This window comes from Astyanax mexicanus, chromosome 9, assembly GCF_023375975.1.
Source record: "Astyanax mexicanus isolate ESR-SI-001 chromosome 9, AstMex3_surface, whole genome shotgun sequence".
NCBI lineage: Eukaryota > Metazoa > Chordata > Actinopteri > Characiformes > Acestrorhamphidae > Astyanax > Astyanax mexicanus.
Window position 1 is genome coordinate 7,964,551 of NC_064416.1, and position 17,071 is coordinate 7,981,621.

The 17,071-nt window shown below is 37.9% G+C and overlaps 1 protein-coding gene across 2 annotated transcripts in view; it reads right to left on the minus strand.

Moving 5' to 3' along the window:
* Window positions 1-405: 405 nt before the first annotated feature.
* Window positions 406-17,071, minus strand: part of golim4a (golgi integral membrane protein 4a) — a 38,834-nt gene continuing 22,168 nt past the window's right edge. The window contains exons 7-16 of one of the 2 annotated variants that reach the window (XM_049483327.1): window positions 16,961-17,044; window positions 15,998-16,120; window positions 13,934-14,122; window positions 13,594-13,826; window positions 12,618-12,694; window positions 12,318-12,382; window positions 12,028-12,213; window positions 10,999-11,067; window positions 10,807-10,890; window positions 406-5,383 (exon numbers count right to left, since the gene is read on the minus strand). In XM_049483327.1, the coding sequence (XP_049339284.1) occupies window positions 5,252-5,383; window positions 10,807-10,890; window positions 10,999-11,067; window positions 12,028-12,213; window positions 12,318-12,382; window positions 12,618-12,694; window positions 13,594-13,826; window positions 13,934-14,122; window positions 15,998-16,120; window positions 16,961-17,044 (1,242 nt within the window). In that variant the 3' untranslated portion in view covers window positions 406-5,251. The remainder of the gene's footprint in view (window positions 5,384-10,806; window positions 10,891-10,998; window positions 11,068-12,027; window positions 12,214-12,317; window positions 12,383-12,617; window positions 12,695-13,593; window positions 13,827-13,933; window positions 14,123-15,997; window positions 16,121-16,960; window positions 17,045-17,071) is intronic. The other variant, XM_049483328.1, reaches the window with a different exon arrangement.

The following is a 17,071-nucleotide window of genomic DNA, read 5'->3' on the forward strand; positions in this document are numbered from 1 at the left end:
ATCAAATATTGATTTCTGAACTCTTAAAACTTTATAAATATGAACGTTTTTTTGCATTATTTGAGATCTGAAAGCTCTGCATCTTTTTTGTTATTTCAGCCATTTCTCATTTTCTGCAAATAAATTGGAATTTATTTGGAATTTGGGAGAAATGTTGTCTGTAGTTTATAGAATAAAACAATGTTCATTTTACTCAAACATATACCTATAAATAGCAAAATCAGAGAAACTGATTCAGAAACTGAAGTGGTCTCTTATTTTTTTCCAGAGCTGTATATCACTGGGACTGTTGTGCCAGGACACTGATACCATTTATTATAATATAGTATCTCCTCCCACATGATAAATGCTACTGCTTTCAGTTAATGAGACATAATGACACAATCAATGAGACATAAAGAAGCATTTATAAAATCCTTTAACATTTTTATTCCACACACATGCCACTGTCACCAACACATCCTCCACACATTCCTATACAAAACCCTTACCTTATTACCTTATTAAAAAAGTGACAATCTTTGGAAAAAAGTGAGTAAAAACATACGTAGTGTTTTGTTTTAATACAGTGTATTAAATAGATTAAACGCTTACCTAACAGACTGTTCTCTGCAATAGTTTTATGACAAATAATCAAACAGGGAGAATTAAGTACTGTACACTGTAAAGTAGCATTTTGGCAGTAAAAGATGATTCTTCATAATAAAAATAATACTTGACAAAATAAATACAATAACTCTTTGTAGTGACATACATTCAAAACAAGCAAATGCACGGCTTCTTTGTCTCACAAATAAAAAAAATGACTTCGAAAAAGAGGAACAGCTGTCTGCCAATGAGCTTTCAGACATTCTGCGTCTGACGGTCAGAATAAAAAGAAAAATAATTACAGAAGAAGACGGAGAAGGAGGAGCTGCAGCTCAGGAAAATAGAATAAAGTGTGTACAATTAATAGAATAAGGCAACCATGTGTTAATTAATACAGGAAAAAATATAGTTGGCAATAAATATTATTATCAATTTTCTGGCACTTTTGCTGGCTCTGACAAGTAAACTGATTAATTTTATTTTTTACTTTTTATTTCTTTGGCACTAAAGCGATATGCTTAAATGTTATATTTTTATAATGCACAATTGCACATTTATTGATTTTTTTTAGTCACATTTTCAACTCATTAGGACCTCTCCTATCTAATTTCCACAACACTAGGAGAGTGAAGGCTAGCGCATGCCTCCTCTGATACATGTAAAGCAAAGCTCCGCCTACTTTTTTTTTCCAACTACTGCTGATGTAGCATCACAGCACGTTCAGAGGAAAGCGCAGCGACTCAGCTCTGATACATCGGCTAACAGATACCTGTGCTGACCAACATAACACTAGGAGTGATTAGAGAGGAGGGGAGAGGGAGCTTGGACAGTTGTGATCTCTCTGACTCTGGCTGCTGAGGTCAGGTACCATAATCGGGGCTTTGAATCTGTGATGTTTGGATCATAGTGGAAGAAACTTAGTCTACTGGACCACTTATTTATTAATAAACACATCAATAATAGCTAATACTTTTTTTTTTTTTTTTTTTATTGTTACCCCATTTTCTACTCAATTTAACAATTGAACTCAATTGAGTTTGTATCCTCAGTCCTCTGTGCCTTAGTATGAGCGTCTTGATCTGCTGAGCCAGTCAGAGTCCTGATGGCCGATTCCTACTCTCTCTAACTCAATTACCAACCCATACATAGTACATTAATATATAATTTGTATTCATAATATTCTGCACTAAAAACAATTATTCAGAACTAAATATACTCTCTGTAATTAGAAGTGTAGTTGGGCAGTGTTCATCTATAAGATGTTTTATAAAAAAAATGGCAGTTTTGTGAATATGACAGATAACAATTACATCACGATAAGATCCTTTGATATAATATAATATAATATAATATAATACATCAGAGGAGTGGGAGGTTTTTGTGTCTGTCTTTTTTCAGGAGGCAGTTTAGGGCATTGATACCTGTTTAAATTAACTGCTTTTATCTTTTTAGATACCTGCCAATGTGGATAAAATATATCAAACATACACACAGGCAGCATTATGTTTATTCTGAACTAAAAATAATAATAACAATTAAACTAAAAATCAGCCGTTCACAAGTAAAATATCAGCACTAGTTATAAACCAGCATTTTAAACTCAGCTGTACTGGTAACTGTAATCACAGAATGTAGGTTTTTGTCTATCAGTTCTATTGCTAGAAAGTGTGTTCTATTGCTATAGATGTGTATTAAGTCTTATTAAACAGGTTAATCAGTGAGATCTAGTTGCAAAAAAAGAATTTAAAAAATAATAAATTTAATCACATTTACGATACCTCACCAAACCCTGCTGTATTTCCTAAAGAAGAACGATTTTTGTTTTATAAAGAAGTCCTTCCATAGGAAATGAATGGCCGCCTGTAGCACTGTAAGTCACGTGCCAGTGTGAACGCAGGGTAACACAGAAGTATTGGGAGATTAGAGACTAGCTTTACATGGTGAGCTGAGCGGCAAAAAAACAGAATTTGTCACACAAATACAGTATAAACAGCATATTAAACAGCAGATAACATATCACAAGATCAGAATGGACAATCATATAGACTTAAAACTAAATATAAAGAATGTCTTTGGAATAATAAGGTTTCATTCTTTTGAATTACTGTATTTATCACCAGTTACCATTACTAGCTATCATGCTACTCTGCGCAAGCTGGTCAAATTATACAAACTGGATAACCAGCTTAGCAAAACCACCATTAACTAGCACGACCAACAAGACTTCACTTTGTAGACCTGAAAAATATAACAGTATTTTATCATATTGTGATTAATTTGGCATTGTGATAAATGTGTGGATTTCATCACTGCTATAAACACACTGACAACAGATAATTTCATTACAGAAAGTGTAGGCTAACTAATCTGGATAATTGGATGAAGTAAAGGAATCTTTCATAAAAAAAAACACTGTAGTTAAACAACTGTAGTTCAAATAGTGTTTTTTGGGAATGCAATTAAGACATTACCGCTGCAAATGCACTGTGAAATTATCTTTAAATCTTATGAATCAGTACTTTTCCCCTCAAAGACCAGCTTTTTACATACCTTGACCATCAAAGACCAGCTTAGACCATCTGAAACAACCAGCTACCAGCAAAAACTGGGTTTTTCAGCAGAAAAACAAGCTAAAATTTGGAAAATTTAACAAAGATATTGATTAAACTGTCTTCGGTAATGTTCAGTCAAAATAAGGGTTGGACCATAGCCATTACCCTAAAAGTATTGAATTCTGATACTCAGTTCTACTTTTAAATTGATTGTTTCTCATAGAACTTTAAGTATTTTTACATTTGCTTTGGTGAACTGTTGAATTACTCTGCGTAAAGTTTCACCATGTAAAGCCAGCCTTGTCAGTGTTATTGGTATTTGAGTAAAGCAAATAAAAGCAATAAGCGATTAATGCACCTAATAAATCACCAATTTACAAGAGCGAGAAGCTCCACGTATGATACATATTCACTATAGAATAAAACAAAAACCTAAAGAAAACAGCAATGATAGTCGTTAGCATCTACAGTACATCCATCCGCCAAACATAGGACACATTCATGTTGTGACAGTAACAGTACTCACACCACCAGGAAGCACATCCATGATGGAAATTAAAGGAGATCTCCGGTGTAAAATGGACTTTTGTTGTAGTAAAACATGATAAAAAGTACTTTTTTTGATGAATAGCACACCTCCGTTCTCCCACAGCGTTCTGAGATCCAGAAATTTTAACAATAGACATATATACATAGACTCTGCATAGCTTGCCTTCTGGCTATGCGAAGTCTATGTATATATACAGGAGTTGGACAAAGAAACTGAAACACCTGTCCTTTTAGTGTGGGAGGTTTCATGGCATTAATTGCACATTGCACCAGTAAGAGCAGAGTGTGAAGGTTCGATTAGCAGGGTAAGAGCACAGTTCTGCTCAAAATATTGCAATGCACACAACATTATGGGTGACATACCAGAGTTCAAAAGAGGACAAATTGTTGGTGCACATCTTGCTGGAGCATCTGTGACCAAGACAGCAAGTCTTTGTGATGCATCAAGAGCCACGGTATCCAGGGTAATGTCAGCATACCACCAAGAAGGACCAACCACATCCAACAGGATTAACTGTGGACGCTGTAAGAGAAAGCTGTCTGAAAGGGATGTTCGGGTGCTAACCCGGATTGTATCCAAAAAACATAAAACCACGGCTGCCCAAATCACGGCAGAATTCAATGTGCACCTCAACTCTCCTGTTTCCACCAGAACTGTCTGTCAGGACAATAAATTATTGTGGTCTAAAACCAGGTGTTTCAGTTTCATTGTCCAACCCCTGTATGTCTATATTATTTTTAGTTCAGTGATGGCAGCGCTCGGAGCTGAAGCTAGTGTTGTTATAGGATGTAAACAGTGTTTTTTAATAAGCTTCTTGTGCACGTTTTAAGTTATTAATGCCTCGTGTTTTAAATGTCAGGGCTCTCCAGATTCTAGCAAGGAGGTGTGGAGCTACTTTGAGCTGGATAACGGTGGAAAAAAGTGATTTATCAGGGCAAATTACACCCCATGTCACCCAGTCCAAAGGGTGTTTGGACAAACTGTTAAAATTGCTTGATCTTGGAACGCTGTGGGAGAACGGAGGTGAGCTATTCATCAAAGGTAAGAACTTTTTATCATGTTTTACTACAACAAAAGTCCATTTTACACCAGAGTTCTCCTTTAAGGGCTGTGGAGCAAAGACTGATGCGAGGCTTGATTAAAAAAATGATCTGGCTACATGTTCAAGAGCTCTCCAGCAGCTTCGCAAGTACAAAAACACACAAGGACACCTCACAAACATCAGAAAATTACATTAAATACATTTAAACTGCAAAAAAGCACATATTTAAGCAAACATATTTGGTTCCTAACCCATCTAAAGTGAGCATTTTAGATTCTGATTAAATCTCAGGCACAGTCGAGAAGTCGAGGTGAACCCGAAGGCTGTGGGTTTGATCTGTAGGTCCAGCATTTGGTTTCTGTCCGTGTCCAACTCCTTTTAGGACCGTCTGGTCCTGCAGAACCTCTGCGTCACAGAGTTTAATTCTGCTATGAGGAGAAAAAAGGAGAATCCCACCAAATAAAAAAGGTCCTGTCCAGAGGAAGTGTGGTGTGATTGGTCCTCCTTCTCTCCATCAGCTCACATCTCTGCCCTGCGATTGGCGTCCTCCTCAGGCTCCTCCTCCTCCTCTTCGTAGTTCTCCTCTTCATTGGGCTGCTTGGCTGGATGTTTATCCTCTGGCCCCGCCTCTTCCTGCTCTCTGGCATCATCCTGCACATGTGAACACAAGCAAATATACACTTTCTTTAAAATAAAATAAATATATATATAGTAGAACATCTGAAAGGTTTTAGAGTGATTTGTATTGTATTTGGTAACATCATAAAATCTTTTTTTAAAAAACACAGAAAATAAATGTACAATTTATTTTAAATAAAGATATCTTGTTTTGGTGGGCACAAATATACTAGTATATCAAAAAATCAGAACAGTGGACCAACACCAGCAGATGACATGACTCTCCAAACCATCACTGATCATCAATAAATTTTAATAAATTCTACTCTCTCAGTTCCCCAAAAAATAACTTTATTTCTCATAACTTATCAAGAATTCACACCTTTTTACAATGTTTCTTACTTTCTAACTTGGCTCTTTGGTTCAGTTCACTATTTTTCTTACTGTTTCACTTCATTCCCTATCACTCCTCATTACTTATCTATCTTTTCCACACTTTCACTAATTTCCTCCATTTCACACTTTTACTCACTTTATTCCCCACAGATTTATGACCCTATTGTAGCGTTCTATAGAAGAACTGTTCTCAGTGTATCTTTGCTATCGTAATGGCGGGGAAAGTACTGTCACACCCTAGCCTGTGTCTGCCTTCTGTTGTCCTGTCTTGTGTTCCCAGCCATGTGCTTTTTTGAGCACATGGCATTGTTTTGTTATTGTCCTGTCTCCGCCTTAGCCCCGCCCTGTCATCTGTAATCCCTCCTGTTTCATTTGTTACCCCGCCCCCTTGTTAATTCTACAGGTGTCCCGTATGTTTGCCTGTGTATAAATACCCCGTGTGCTCCTCTGATCTGTGTTGCGCTTTTTGGTTCATGCTGTCCTGTGAAGTCATGTCTAGATGTTCATCTGTGTTATTGTCTACAGAGTTCCAGGTTTGCTTTATGTAGTTTTTTCTTTGTTTGTTATTTTTTGTTGGTTTCAGTCTTCTAGTTCTCCTCTGTTTCATAGTGTTTTGTTTTAGTGTCCTTTTCTTTATATTTCTCCCTAGTGTTTTGTTCTTTGTTTATCTTGCAATTGCATCCAGCCTCCTCCTCTCCGCTACAAGTACATCTTGCATGGCTCGAAAGGCGCAAAAGGCATGTAATAATTTTACTAATTAATCATGGGTGTGTTTTTGGGCGTAACGAGAAATAAACCATTCAGCGTGTCACTTGCCGTTCCCTTTAAGAGCCAGGGGCGCTCTGACTTTGGAAGATTGCTATTTCAATGGCACGGCTAGCTGAACGTGCTCAACACTGCTTAGCAGAGGAAACTGTCCTGCTCGGTCATTCTGTTTACTGTTGATGTAAAAGTTTAAATAGCTGCCAACTTGCATGCACTATGGGTTTGTGCACTGCTGCGTCTCCATGTGTGCATAACAACCAGAAGTGTATGAGCATTGGGGATGCGCCTATGTTGACAATTCACTGTCAAGACAGCAATGAACATCTTACTGTTGACTGCTGTCTAGGTTGTATTCAGTCAGTGTTGCACCTGTGATTTCTGTTGCCAAAATAGCAATATCTGAACACATCTCATTTCCAAACCACCACACCCATGACTATAGATATACAGTACTGTGCAAAAGTTTTAGGCACCAAAGCAAATTACACTAATCCATTTATATCAGTAATATGAGTGATTTTACCTGACAAAAGCACCACATATGATTTGAAAAGATGCAAATAAACATACATACAGTAAAACGTAACAAGGAATTCTCATTTTAACTAAGTATGTGATATCCTGTGAGCCAAGCTAAAGAACAAAGTGTAGTTTCTCCAGATTTCTCCTGGATGCTCCTCAGCCAGCATGTGTATATTATGTTCATTTCCATCAGCAGCTCACCTGATTACCAAATTTACCAGTTTACCAAACCAGGTGTTGATTAATAGGATGAGAACTAGAGATAACTCTATTAAACTCAGATGATGAGGAGATATTAGGAGATGTTTTAAGGAAATCAGGGCTGTAAAAGCACTGCTTTTTGTAAAATTGCTGTTTGTATTTATTTTAATGCTGTAATGTGTTTTACTGAGATAATAAACACTTACTGCCAAAATAAGAAGCTTTTTCTTTACTGAAATTCCCACAGGTGCCTAAAACATTTGCACAGTACTGTATTCCCAAGCCAATACAGGTGGAAGGCATGAAAATAGACTAAATAACCAGCTTAATGTTTTAAACATCTACTATAACAGGGAAGCCCCAAAGAGCTTCTGAAGATGAGAAATGGTTCTGCAGTGTGGAGCGGTGAGTGAAGTGATGGGGTGAGATGGCAGAAACCAGACACCACAGAGAACACTGCAACCACTCTCCCATTCAGCCAACTGTGTCTGTCTATAGTTACACCAGCAGCTCACACACAGGACTGCTCACATTATATCACTCATAGCAGCAGAACATCCAGGATAAAACACTAGAATATTTATTATACCACAGTTAGTTCAGACCCTGCAATGTGATTGGCTAAGAGGAGTTTTATGAGTGACTTTATTAGCCGATCATGCACTGTATGACCCCACATGCACTGAATGACCCCACCCATCCCTCACACGAACTGTTCTCCCTCCTGCCTTTGGGAAGAAGGTACCGCAGCATCCGGTCCAGCACGACCAGATTCTGCAACAGCTTCTACCCCCAAGCCATCAGACTCCTTAACTGCAGAGACTGAACTGATGGTTTTCTGTACATGCAAACACACTCTTACCCCACTTACCCCAGAAAATGGAAAGCACTAAAAACCCTACTACCTCACTGGACTCTATTGCACACTGTGTAATAGAGTAATTACTACCTCACCTGGTCTTTTTTGCACACTGCAAAATTTGCACACTGTCTTGTTATTTATTATTCTTTGTCTGTATTGTGTTGTATTGTCTGTCTGCACTTTTGTACTGTTGCACTATTGTTCTGTCTACACTGTGTTTATGTGCACCATGGTCCTTGGAGGAACGTTGTTTCGTTTCACTGTGTACTCTGTATATAGCTGAAATGACAATAAAAAACACTTTGACTTGACTTTGTAACTGAAGCTCTCCATGTATTACTCCGCCACATACAGGAAACCTAGCAACGATGCAGCGCTTACAAGCCAAATACAAACCAAATGCAATCACTGAAAGAATGTAGCGTAAAATTTACTTTAAAAAAGTTTTGCAATTTTCTGCAATTGCTTTTTTTAAGTAAATTTTATTTCAGATAAATTTAAGTAACTTTTTTCAAAGTTTCAAGTTTCAAGACTTAAATATTACATAGAGTAAATAAGTGAACTGAACTTCAATCCTTTCTTTTAGTGAACTTTACTTAATTTATTTTTACTGAATCAATCCTTTCTTTTAGTAATCTGTATATTTGGGTGAGTAAAGCACTTAAGTTTATTTAAAGTACACTAATATTTTCACAATTTTTACTAAAATGGTCGATAATGCAGCGCTTACAGCACAGCTACAAACTATTATAACTACTATAAGCTATTTTAACTTGCGTGGAGTGTTTATAACCAAACCGATCACATTTTCTCATCCTGTTAACCTCAAAATCTACTCTATACTTGGTCTGCAGCCTCATGCCTTCGACCACATCACAGCAGTGCCAATATTACATGTTAAAGCAAGAACCTCAACTGTATTATTGCTTAATTATTTAATAAATAGTAAAAATCCAGAATCCTCCTCCGCCTCACTGCATGAGCGCTCAGTCATATTCAGGATCGTATTTGATTTCTGGAAATGAGCAGAGTGTATGAGAAAAGATCAGCAGAATATAAAGGAGCAGCAGTGTGAGATTCAGCTCTGAAATAGGGTTCAGGGATGAAAATTCACCCGTTATTATTAATCTTCACAGAGGAATGATGGTGAGCGAGTCGGCAGGTTAATTTCAGCATCAGCGGGGGTAAATTACACTCTCGCACTTCTACCAGAAATACTGATTAATCACTAAACCTCCTGCTGAGCACTTCTCCACCTGCTGGCCTGTCTACACCCCTCCTCTTTCCCTCTGGATCTTATCCTCATTCCCTCCATCCTGTCTCTCCAGTCTTTGCCTATTAAAACATCTCAGAACCTGCAGAACATCTGAACAAACAAAAAACAACAAAAATATAACTAAACTAATATTTTTTGCAATACTAGGTTTAAAATGCTCTGTATAGGGGGGGGGGTTTGTTGGTCTGAAACAATTTTTTTTTCTTTTTTTTTTAGTTTGTCAATTGCTATTAAGCATGCATTATACACTACATGTCAATATAATTATTACAAACCTATTCCTCACAATATATGACATTAATGACCATTCATTAATTTTACACAATTTTTTTGCTACATGTTTAGCTAATATAAAAATGATTTTAATATATACATCTCATATTACAGACATATTTAGGTGTCCAAGAATCTCATGAAAATAACATCGGGCATGTGTTAATGTCTCCTATATAGGGCTTTTTAACTTTAAAACATTAACACATGCAATTCAGTAAAAAAAAAAATCAGTAAAGCATTGTCGTTTTTTTTAACGCAAGATAATTACGCCACCAAGTTTGACCCCAACTTCTGCCGTAATCTTTTTTTTTTTTACATTTTTTTTGCTAGCGTTGAGAACGTGATCTGCTCTTGATCTGACCCAGCTATCAAAAAAAAACTTTTTTTTTAATTATTTAGCTAAACTGCTGATAAGGTGCAGTTTAACCTGATATTGTATTAGCCAGATAATATACTGCTATGAACAAACGCTGTCTCTGCTGCTCCATGCTGTTCACACACTAATGGTAATGCATTAGTCTGTGCAGCGTTCACTGCTCCCAGCCGAGTCACTCCGTTTAACACATCTGTGCCACACCTCTCATTAAAAACACTGTGTTTAAAAGCACAGCGGCAAATTTTTCAGTGTACTGTGTTAAAGCAGCTTCACACTGCACATATATAAAGGGGTTGGACAATGAAACTGAAACACCTGGTTTTAGACCACAATAATTTATTGTGGTGACGGACAGTTCTGGTGGAAACAGGAGAGTTGAGGTGTACATTGAATTCTGCTGTGATTTGATCAGCCGTGGTTTTATGTTTTTTGGATACAATCCGGGTTAGCACCCGAACATCCCTTTCAGACAGCTTCCTCTTACAGCGTCCACAGTTAATCCTGTTGGATGTGGTTTGTGCTTCTTGGTGTATGCTGACATTACCCTGGATACCGTGATTCTTGATACATCACAAAGACTTGCTGTCTTGGTCACAGATGCTCCAGCAAGACGTGCACCAACAATTTGTTCTCTTTTGAACTCTGGTATGTCACCCATAATGTTGTGTGCATTGCAATATTTAGAGTGAAACTGTGCTCTTTCCCTGCTAATCGAACCTTCACACTCTGCTCTTACTGGTGTAATGTGCAATTAATGAATTGCACATTCTCTATGGATGTACCTGCTCTCCATTCTCCTCATTGTAAGGATCTGGTTCTTCTCCTGCTTCTTCTGGCTTCTGCTCTTCAGGCAGGTCATCCTGAACCTGGCAGAACAACAGATGACTTTAATACTTAAAGCAACACTTGTGACACATGTGAAAGTGCGTCTGTGTGTGTGTGTGTGTAACAGATACAGACAGAGAGAGACTGACCTCTTCATCTCCCTCCTCCTGATACTGCTCCTCCAGGTTGTCCTCCTGCTGATCGGGATTTCCTGCCATCTACAAACATCCATCATCATCATGTTCAGATTCAATTTACAGAAGAAAGATTTTCTAGATTTTAAATATGATTTTTGGAAAAGGACTTTTTTCAAAAATCCTAAAGGTACAGCCTAAAATAAACATTATGACCACCTCCCTGATGAACTGCAGATGTTTCTACTTTTGCTGTTCTTCACATTTCAGCTGCTGTTTCACCAAAATCCATGTTATTCACTTCTTCTTTGATGGGTCATAATGTTTTAGCTCATTAGTTTATGTTTTAATTGAACAGGGCCAAGTTATTTATATTGGATTCCCATCCCAACTTTAACTACTTTAACTATAACTGTTTTACCTTGTGCATTTTGTTTCATCCATTTGATAAAAAAATACTTTTTATTTTTTTTTTTTAATATGCATAAAAACTTTTATACTTATGATTTATTCTAGTTGTATTTACTAATACAGCTTTTATTTTTTTATCATTTTTGTCAGTACTTAGTCTAAGCATTAATTCACTTTTTCGTCAGATTTTTTTTTAATTTATTTTTATTTTATTTATTTTAATCATTTTTCCCTTTTATTTTGACCTTTTTTCATCTCTAATGAATTAAGCTTAATTTGATCATCTTATATTAGTTACATTACTTACTATTTTAAAATATTTTTAACATTATTTTCCTTTGTTCTTTTAGTGATTAAACAGCTATTAACCTACTGTTAACCAATGAACTGCTACCCCCTATTTTTTTTAAACAATATACATTTTTTTATTACTTTTTTCAGTTTAGTTTTCGTTCAGTTTTTGACTTTTGACTGAAGTCCTGATCTGAAGAGCTTAAATGGCAAATATAAAGGGAAAAAATAAAATATATGACCTGTAGTGTACTTCTAAATTAAATTAAAGGTTGGCTGGTAGATAAAATAAACAGGAATCAGAACTTCCTATTGTTTAGCTGAGCGTTAGTTCAGACTCACCACCAGCTGCTCGTCTGCAGGGGGATGCTGCTGATTGCCTGCGTGTAAATGTGTATCAGCGTGGCCTGGAAGCACAGGCTCCTCATGCTCCTCCTCCTCATGAACCTGTTGCTCCGCCTCCTCAAACTCATCCTCTCCCTGGTTGTTGGGGTCGTCGGCTGGGTCGATCTCGGCCTCGATGGGTTGCTGAGTGGAGTAACAGAGAGCTGTTTAATTACAGTATAACACAGCGGACTAGAAGAAGCTATAAAGATGCTTCAGTCAGAAATCTAATGCAGGGAGATAATTACCTCTTCATGATGGAGCTGCTGCTCCTCCTCATGCCTGGGCTCTTCATCTTGATGCAGATTATTCTCTGCAGAAAAATGAAATTATATATCAGAACCACAGTGATTCATTAACGTGTTACTCAGTAATAGTAAGTAATACTAACGCTGTATTTACACTGCTCTATCGCATTAATGCACATTAACATGAACTTGAATGCTGTTGTTGGCACAATTTAAGCTCTTCCTCATACTTACACTTACTGACTAAGTCTAAAAGCCAGTTTAATCCATCAGACAGTTTGATTAACAATAGTTTCTCACCGTCCTCAAGATCAACCCGTGCATCGTCCTCATCCTGGACAGCAGCAGCATCTAAGTTTTCATAGTGTTCCTTCTTCCTGAAATCAGACGTATGGATAACATAAGTATCTGGCATCTGTCAGTCCTGTACTCCAGACTCTGAAATTGCTCACTCAGGACTCCAATTCCCAGCATTCACAGGAACTCTCACACTCCACTGATCACGTGATGCTACGGCATTCCCACTCACCCAGCTACTGATTGCTCCCACCTGTTTACATATATGTGTATATATACCCCTTATTACTGTTTGTTCCTTACCAAGTTTTGGTTCTAGTTTGTAGCTCTTATACAATGCGTTTCTTGTTTTGCCATCTGTTATCGATCTACTTTATTTTTTGACTAATCTTTTGCCTTTTGTTCTTTTGTCTATTGATTACCTTGTTTTACCTTTTTTTATTTTTGACTTCGCCTTTGCCTACTCCCTGTATTTTGGATTTTCTGTGTGCGACCCTGGACTGCCTGACCACTATTGGTATGTTGTTTCTGTATGCAGCCCTTCTAATATTGATAATCAACACTAAGTTGCTCTAAAAACTTATTTAGGAAATAATCACTTTATCCCACTTAATCCTCATTTCTGATTTGAACCAAGTGGTAGTTCTGCACTACTTTTTATTGCCCAGTAGATAACACAGTAGAACAGCAAAAAACATAATCATTTTGGTGAAAAAGTGAAGAGACTGAATAATTTATAATGAAAAAAAAAAAAAAACAATATTGTGTTTTTTTTCTAATGTTAGCATTTTTTTAACAGCAGTGTCCAGCTCACACTTCAAACCTCATAAGATAAGAGCGCTGCTGCATACAGGGCTGGCATGGAGTTTGGGGGAGAGCCGTCAGGAAGAGCTAACCGCTAAAAAGCAGGTTTAGGTACAATTTCACATTTTACTTTCATAAATTCATGTAAATAAAACGCTCAGCATCACATATCAACCTGAGCTGTTCCTCCCGTAGCCGCTGTTCTCTGAGATCAGCCTCCCTGTGCTGCCGTTCCTCTCTCTCCTTCTCCTGCTTCACCCTCTCCTCTCTCTCTCTCTGCTGCTGGAGCTGCTGCCGCTGGAGCTCCTCCTGCCGCTGGTGGAGCTGCCGCCGCTCGCCGGCCAGCCGCAAAGCCAGACGCTGCTGCTCCTGCTGCTGCTCCAACAGAGACTTCTGAGTGGGACGGACCTGTGGACAAACGGACAAACAAAATATTACAGTCGTATAGTCCCATATAGTACAATCAGTATATGTTGTTAATATGATATCAGTGACAGAATGGTTGGTGATCTCACCAGATGTACTGCATGCTGCTGCAGATCTATGGCGTTCTCATCAGGCTGGTTCTGTTCTGCTTCAGGGTCTTGGTGTTCAGGCTCTTCAGGTTTGTGAAGGTCCTGATCTATCTGATCCCGCCTCCTCTCCTCCTCCTCCTGTACTGCATCAAGTTCTGCCTTTACTGGACTGTTCTCCTGATGCTCCAGCTGAGGGAAAAAAAGAGTCAGCAGGTTAGATGTCTGTTAAAGATAGTTCTGCAGGTTTTGCAGGTGAGTATGATGATGATGCTGGGTTTGTTGGAAGAGAATAGTCTTGGAGAATTCTGTGTTCATTAGGAAGTTTTAGGTTTTGTTGGTGATTGCTGTTTTTTTTTGTGATTGTTGGAGAATACTAAGGTTACTGGTGTTGGAGAATGTCTAGTTTTATGGTGTTTGGTGACTGCTGGAGAGTACTGAATTTTGTAGGAAAGGGTTTGTACTTGTTGGAGTTGGAGAATGTTGGTGTTTGCTGGTGAATGATTGTAGAATAATGATGGGTTCTGTTGAAGACAATTGGGTTTGCTGGAGGGTTCAGGTGGAGAATGCAGGGATTTATTGGAGAATGTGGGACGTTATTGGTGTATATTGAAGAATTCTGATTTTTTTTTGGTGTATTATTGTTTGCTGGTGAAATCGAATCAACACTAAGTTACTCTAAAAAGCATATTTATTAAAAAAAAATTTAAAAGGAAGTTGCAGAATTGTTCAATTTTTGGTGATTGTTAGAGAGTACTGAATTGTTTTTTAAAGGTTTGGAATTTGTTGAAGTTGGAGGGTACAGGGTTGTGTTTGGAAAATGTTTGGTATTTGTTGGAGTTGGTTTTAGTGGAATATGCAGGGATTTATTGGAGAATGTTGAACTTTATATTAGAGAATTCAGATTTTTTTGGTGTATTATTGTTTGTGTCATGCAGCCTTGTTCTCCTTCCACACTACCAGACTCCATTTCCCAGAATTCCCCTGATTATGACGTCAATAACAACCTTTCGTTTTGTGTACTGTGTTTGCCTTTCTCGTTACGACCCTGTTTTCGGATTATCGGTTTATGTCTTTTGTTTTGCCCTTACTGGATTTGATGTATGGATGGACTGTTTCTCGGTTTCGAACTCGGACTGTATTTTTGACTACGTCTTCTGTTATCGGTGAGATCATTGTTTGCCTGGCTATTCTGTTAGCAGTATCTGTTAGCCTTCCTGCTAATAAACCTGTTTGTATTTTTAACTCGGCTCGCGTCACTCCTCTCTACCTGGCGTTACAGTTTGCTGGTGTTTAAACAATATTGATTTTGTTAGTGTTTGCTGGAAAGAGGCAAAGTCCTTATAGAAAACTCGGCTTGTTATGGTTACTGCGCTTGCACAGATCTCCACAGCAAAGAAGAGCTTCCCTACCAGCATGCTGACTCTCCTCCTCTCTCTCCATAAGCATCAAGCCGATTGGCTCTTTTTGTTGGAAAAAAAAAAATCCTTGAACAGATGCCATGATTACCATGAAACACCATTCACACATCGGTCAGTGTCCTGTCTTCATATTAATAAAGTCTATGGGATAATTGGGTTTTGATGGGAAATGCTTGTTTTTCAGCGATTGCTGAATTATAGATTTTGATTGTGTTTGTTGAAAAATTTGGGGTTTGCTGGTGTTGGTTGTAGAATGCTCTTTTTTATAGTTTTCTGGAAATTGTTAAATTTTATTGTGCGTTTGCTGTGGAAAGATGGATTTTGTTCATGTTCAGTTAGAGAGTGTTGAAATGTGTTGATGCTTGCTGAAGATTTTTGGGTTTTGTTGTTTTTTTTTTCTTGTTTTTTTTGAAGAATGTTGAGTGAATGTTGATGGTGTTCTCTGGATGATGCAAGGTTTTAAAAGTGGATGCTGGGATATGTATTCCACAAAGCAGGGCATCTAAGTTAACCAGTTAAGATAAACCTAAAGATGAAAACTATCCAAAAGGAATATCCCTCAGTCAGTTCACCACTAAATAGTGAACATCTTTCTGGGGAATAAATGAAGTTATATGATGGTGTATTAGGTGTGTAGTGATGGTACCCGTGACTGCGTGTCCTGATGCTCCTCAGGCTGTTTGATATGAGCTGGTTGAACCTGCAGACCGGCTGCAGGGGGCTTCTCCTTCAGAGTCTCCTTCAGCTGCTTATACTCATCCACCTGGACCTACAACCCACACAGCTACACCTTAAACTCTGATACTTTCACACACCTAGAGAATTAGGGGCAAATTACTGTGTGCTGTTGAAGAATACACACTTAGATCCATATCAATGACATCAAATACAATATATATGAACACAAATCTGTAAAACTGAGTTGTAAATAATGTTTTAATAAAAAAAAAACAATAATTACTCATAATAATAAGGGATGCGGTGATTAGACAATGGATACACATGATCACATTAATGACGGACATTTATGGAAAGTTAGTAGCCAAGAAAACCAAGATTAGCACGTCAGACCAGAGGAGGAAGAGTCAGCCACAGCATCATGCATCACACCAGACAGATACATATAATATAGTCAAGAGGAAGCTGTTTAAGAATTAGAGCATTCTGTACAGACGGATCATGCATGAACATGCACACGACAAGAACTACAGACCATCAGAAAACCTGACTATCCTGACAATCATTAAACTGGGCACAAAACTGGAGTGAGAGATAGAAAGAGAGAAAGAAGAGAAAGAAATACAACAGACTGAGAGACAGAGAGAATATAATAATAGATTAATAGAGAGAGATCAATAGAGAAAGAGAGAAAGAAAGAGAAAGAGACAGAAAAGAGAAAGACTGAAAGACAGAGAGGATAGATAGATAGATAGATAGATAGATAGATAGATAGATAGATAGATAGATAGATAGATAGATAGATAGATAGAGCAGAACGAATGAGAGCTGTAGGTGTGTATTGTTCAGTACATGCATCAGTAGATAACGTGCAGGAGAGCGGTCACAGCTCAGAGCACAGCAGCATGCACACACACACACACGCCCTGACCTGGGCCGCTGCTAGCGCACTCTTGTGGTCCTCCAGAGTCAACACAAGCTGATCGTGGGCTGCTTTTAAATCCTTGTGCTGCAGCTAAAGGGGGGCCGGGGGGGGGGGGGG